At 28.3% G+C, this 5,984-nt stretch overlaps 1 protein-coding gene across 1 annotated transcript; it reads left to right on the plus strand.

The window, feature by feature from the left end:
- Positions 1–4,167: 4,167 nt before the first annotated feature.
- Positions 4,168–5,729, plus strand: LOC106299017 (mitochondrial import inner membrane translocase subunit tim16). The gene is made up of 4 exons (XM_013735148.1): positions 4,168–4,331; positions 4,788–4,875; positions 5,249–5,382; positions 5,488–5,729. Exons 1-4 carry the CDS (start codon positions 4,329–4,331, stop codon positions 5,599–5,601), a joined length of 339 nt encoding a protein of 112 aa, XP_013590602.1. The 5' UTR covers positions 4,168–4,328; the 3' UTR covers positions 5,602–5,729.
- The last annotated feature ends 255 nt before the right edge of the window (positions 5,730–5,984 follow it).

Genomic DNA, 5,984 nt, shown 5'->3' on the forward strand with positions numbered 1-5,984 from the left:
AATCCCTCTTGTCTTCAAGGCTGATTTTGGACTGTGTGTTGAGACTTGCTCACTGTCTTTTCTCTAGAGGTATGATTGCGTCCTCGCCTTTCACCTGCTTCTCTTGGCGTTTCATGGTCGTCAATCGTTTCGACTTTGCCGTCTCCAAAATACGAGTTAGAAACCAAAAGATGAGCTGAAAACTCTGTTCGCGTTGGAAACTCTTGTTCGCTACGGAGATTTGAAGCAAAAGTTTTATGCTATCTTTATTCACTATGAGAAGTCTCTTGTTGGTTCTCTTTTAACAAAGATTTGCATGGAGTTTTGGTGTCTTGGTGCTTGGAGCATTCTGCTACTCTACGCTTTTGTTTTTTTTTTTTTTCTACGCTTTTGTTGTGGACTTTTAATCTTGTCATGATTTATGTTCAACTGTATAACAAAAATGTTTCATTGTGTTAGTGCCTTGTCTCCGGAGAATCTATTTATGTCGGCTCTGTCTCCGGGTTGTTTCCGGCTTTGGTTTATGTCCTATGTTCATCTTATTTTGTAAATCTCATGTTTAATATAATCATCCTTTAGTGTTAGAAAAAAAGAGTCATAAGTGGAAAAAATACAATTTTCCAAGTCAAAATTGCTAATAAAAATATATAAAATACTGTTATGAAACACACAAAACAAAATAAATAGAAATGGAAAAAATAAATTAAAAAGAAATGCAATTTGAAAAAATGAAAACAGTTATAAATGAAAAGGCAACATAAACAATTATGAACAAAAATATGTATAATAAACAGTTATGAGCAAAATTATAATGAAAATACATATTTGTAGGAATTAATTGGGATTGGAAAAATGAAAGTGGTTATAAACAAAAGGGTACATATTTGTAGGAATTAATTGGGATGGGAAAAATGAAAGTGGTTATAAACAAAAAGGTACCATGAACATGAACGGTTATGAACAAAAATATATAATAAACACTCATAAGTAAAACTATAATGAAAAGACCTATATGTTAGAATTAACTGAGATTGTTATTATTAATAAATAAGTTAAACAATAGTATTAAAAACATCAATATACAATACTAAAAGGAAAATATAAGCTATGGAGATGATGTCTATGTAGGATAGAAAAATCAATCAATCAGAGAGTCTGAAGTTGCCACAGCATCTCATTTATTTTTTCGTAAAAAATAAAAAAACAATGCAAAAGAAATGATCGAACCCGGATTAGTATGACATAAATATAGGGCAGTTACCACTAAGCCATTGAAACTTTCTTGGACACATACACAAGAATCACTAAGTATGTAATCACAATCTCTTATGTACAGTTAAAATAATATGAATTCAACTTTCAAGACTCCAATACTTTGTTTTGTAAAAAAAAAAAGTAAGTGACTAAGCTAATATATTCTTTGAAAGTGTGAGAACATTGACAAATATGAAAAAGTATATAAAAAAAATTAAAATAAAAATTATAAAAATAGTTTTAAAAAGCACTTTCAAATTTTTTTAAAAAACATTTCAAAATAATAATTCAATTTTTTTTACAAAAATTCAAATTTAAAATATATATTTCGAAATTATATAAAAACTATTTTTTATTTTTTATTATTTAAATATCTATAAAGATTAAATTTTTTGGTCATTTTATTTCTTGAAATCTTTTTTGTGACAAAAACTTTTTTAAAAGTTGTTTAAGAATTGCCTTAATTGAAATGATTTTCTTTCTTTTTTTTCTACCACCATTAATTTATTACTTTAAAAGTTAATAACAATCAATAGAATTCTATACGCAAGTAATGAAAATCTATGTAAAAGTATTTGATAAAATTTGTTAAATCCAGTTAACTTGTAAAACCCTCTCAACTATTAAAATCCTCAAATTCCACAGAAATTCATGTTCCAATAACCCCCCCTAAGTATGTAATCACAAACTCTTATGTACAGTTACAATAATATGAATTCAACTTTCAAGACTCCGATATTTTGTTTTGTAAGAAAAAAAGTAAGTGACTAATCTAATATATTCTTTGAAAGTGTGAGAACATTGACAAATATGAAAAAGCATAGATTTTTGTTTTCGTGACAAAGTTAAGAATTTTGTAAAAGTAAGTTTAACATATAAATTTTCGTGACAAATATGAAAAAGCATAGATTTTTGTACAATTTTGAGAAAACAACTCAAAACATAGTTCTTTAATGTCTTAATAAAATATTATTTAAGGGTGCAATAATTAAATATATCAATTCAATAAATTTTTTAATTTACAAACAAAACAATTACACAACGAATTTTGAAACATTTGTTTAACCTATCGATTTCTTTTCATGAGAATCCAACTAAACAAGATAAAAAAAACAATTAGATTTACAAATATTTAATTACCATTTTCTTCAATTTTGATTAATTTCAAATTTTAAAAATTTATCTTTTTGAAGTTACAAAAAAATACTGTTCTTTCTTTATTACACTAGCATTATATATAGATTCTATATACACAAATAAATTTAATATAACAATATAAGCTTACTTTCCCCGATTCATATGAAAACTTTTTAAGTTATTCACCAAAACAAATTAATTAAATCAATCAAATTGTTAGAATATAGCAAATTAATATATAATTTTATTTTAAATTAAATTATTTAAAAAGTGAATTTTTATTAAAAACAAAATAATAAATAAGTAAAACTGATTTGATGGTAATTTTTATGACATATATATATATCAATTCTGTGAAAGAAATAGAAGCTTAATATGGAAAAAATCTTAAATACAAAAAACTCTAAAAATAACAAAAATAAGAAAAAAAACTATTAAAAAATAAACTATGATATCACTTGAAAGCTTCTTAGACAATATTAATAAAATATTCAAACGATAATTAGGTAAATTTGATTTTTTTTGCCAGCCAAAAGTTTATTATTAATAAGCATCAGTTATTTCAAGATGTTTAAGAAATGATGGACAAAAAAATAGGATGTACATAAATGATATATGAACTATGAATAATACTTTGTAAAGGTGACTTAGATAACATATCTGCACATCCATTTCCAATCCTTTTTGATGCCTAAATTCAATTTCTTCAGAGCAGTTATTCCACAAAGAGATCGTATGAGATATTGTTTTGATATTCAGATTTGTTTCTTGACTGTTAAGAAGATTGATAACTGTAAAAATGTCTCCTTCGAATATGATTTGTCTATAACCGAGTCCCCAACATGAGACAAGTTTGTTTAAAAAGTAAATAATTTAATTTTTCTTATATTATATAATAAATATATATTATTTACTGATAATAAAAATATAGTTATTCATCTATCACAAATATCTATGCAAATATGTAAATCAAGTACAACTATCAAACAACATAATGATTTCCACAAAGAAATTTTTTAAAATATATTTATATTATGTAGTCTTATTTTATTTTTTTAAATAATGTAATACAATATTATACATTATTTTTTTTAGAATTGAGAAATACATATAATATCTTATCCGCGCGTAACGCGGTTAAAAAATCTAGTATAAATAAAAGTATAACTTTGTTGTCTAATATCATAGTTTAATTCTATTGTTGTCAACAAAAAAAAGTATAACTTTGTTAATTGAATATTAGACAGAACTACAGTATACTCCTTCTGTTTCAGAAAAATTAATGTTTAAAAAAAAATTATTTATGAAAGATACATTTCTTACATTTTCAATGTATAAATTAATTGTAAATTGCAAACTTCAAAAAATATATATGTGTTTATTAAAATTCAATTGGTTAGAAGTTATGGGAACTGAACAACAACAACAAAAATAAGGGAAATATTTAATCACGAAAAATAATGCATTAGTAGCTAAAATCTGGTATGTTTTCTTAACGAGTGTGAAAATCCTAAAACACACATTTTTCTGAAACAGGGGGAGTAAACAACAACAACAACAACAAAAATGATAATATATACAGGTATGAAACAATTTTTATTCAATTTTTAATTAACATAAAGAAACTCTTACGATTTAATTTAAAACCAGGCGTCATAATTTCTCAGAGGTCATATATCTACCCAGTAAACATGGGCCTAATTTCTCAACAGCCGAAGCCCATACAAACACGTGCAGAGTTTCTATTGGATAGTACTAAATTTTCCTTGGGCGTCAAACCTGTGCTTCGTGGTCAACTGGTCATCCCTCTCCCGTGTTTCTCCCAACTTATTTGTTTATTACAGGAACACGAGCTGAACAATAGAGAACCCTGGATTGTTTTCCTCCTCGCCAATCATAGTCTCGTTAAGGAAAGAAGGCATCTTCTCCAATTCAAACGGGTCAACTAATCTGCTTCCATGGTGGGTTTTCTCTCTCCGCTTTAATCTCTCTCTCTGGTGTGATGACTCCTTGTTCTTTTGATAAAGTTGTTTCATGTTAGCTTCCTTTTGGATCGCTTGTTAGTGCTATGTTGTATTAAACCCGAGAGATTGATGGGTTTCGCTCATTGGGTACTAATTATTTATCTTTTTGTATGTTTTGATTGAAATTGAAATCAATCCATATTAGTACTAAGGCTGTGAATGCAGTGTTTAGAACATTATAAATCGAAAAGTTACATACTTTTTTTTATAAGAAAATACATGTATAGAGACAGTAACCGGTTCTGTTTTGTTCTTTCTAGATTTGATTATTAGGCAAAAAGACTTGTTGAAATATATATGATTGCGAATCCCATTCATCCATATAGATATCAGCGGCTAAAGGCGTGTGCTGCGTTGATACTAATAATGTTTATGATTACTTTCTTTTGACAGGCTAGTAGAATAATTGCGCAGTTCATTGTGATGGGTTCTGGGATATTGGGTCGTGCTTTCTTTCAAGCCTATCGTCAAGCCATTGCTAGTGAGTTTCAACACCTTTTCTACATCTCTGATATCTTTTTCCAGTTAATAGTGATCCTGGAAAATACATTTTCCCTGTTTCAGTTGAGTATATTGAACGGGTGATTGCTCTGTTTCTATATATATGTTGGCATCAAATGGTTGCTACATGAATCCAATGATGATGGCTTGCTCTCTCTTATTGAGATCTTTTTTTCAGTTGATAGGTTTTTTTATTAGTTGCATCTTACTACTACTACTAGAACAGGTTGTATGTTTCTCGAAACATATTTGCTCTATTTCACGAGTATAAAATTGCTCGGTAGTTAAGTCAAGAGTGTCATATAATGTAATGTAATGTAATGTAATGAAGGATGCCTATCTTCTTTTCACAGATGCATCTAAAACTGGCGTTGCACAGGAAGCAATCCAGAATGCAGTACGTAAAGCAGGAAAAGCCATTAATGCGCAAGAGGCTAGGCAGATTCTCGGTGTAACCGAGCGGACCTCTTGGGAAGAGATTTTACTGGTAAATAACACACTTCTCTTTCAGTCGTTGGTCTGATCTGAAACTCTCTAGAGGGAATTAACTAAAAGGAGTTAGCTGGTTTGGTCTATATATATATGAATGCAGAAATACGACAAGCTGTTTGAGAATAACGCGAAAGCTGGGAGCTTTTACCTTCAGTCGAAAGTTGTTCGAGCCAAAGAATGTCTCGAAGTTGTGCACAGGACCAAAGCCAATTAATACTTTAATCCTTTTCTTCTTATAGATTTTATTTTTTTAATGTAAAATCCAAGACGATGTCTCGCAGTTATTGCCATAGTTTTGGTCACCTCTTACTTGGTAATAACGAAGAGGGCTTGCTCTGTTTAGTTGATCAGTGTCAAAGAACCTTGTAAGATTTTAAACTGAGATAAATCTAGAGTTTTTTTTTAAGAGAAAATGAATAGAATGTATAACAAAAGTTTGTTTATTACTAGAGTGTTAAACATCTTATCTTTTTTAAATGACTAGAATGTTTAGACACCTATAGTAAATGACTCTAAAGGCCTTTGGTTAGTATTTTTTAATTGAAATTACTTTTAAACATATAATCCACATCAGTAATTAAAATTACACATCACCAC

The sequence above is a fragment of the Brassica oleracea genome, chromosome C6, assembly GCF_000695525.1.
Source record: "Brassica oleracea var. oleracea cultivar TO1000 chromosome C6, BOL, whole genome shotgun sequence".
Lineage (NCBI taxonomy): Eukaryota > Viridiplantae > Streptophyta > Magnoliopsida > Brassicales > Brassicaceae > Brassica > Brassica oleracea.

Bases quoted from the DNA above. Each gene is read 5' to 3' on its own strand.
- LOC106299017 (XM_013735148.1), top strand. The intron at 4,876-5,248 runs GTGAGTTTCAAC...TTCTTTTCACAG, and splicing joins CTATCGTCAAGCCATTGCTA to ATGCATCTAAAACTGGCGTT. The intron at 5,383-5,487 runs GTAAATAACACA...ATATGAATGCAG, and splicing joins CTTGGGAAGAGATTTTACTG to AAATACGACAAGCTGTTTGA.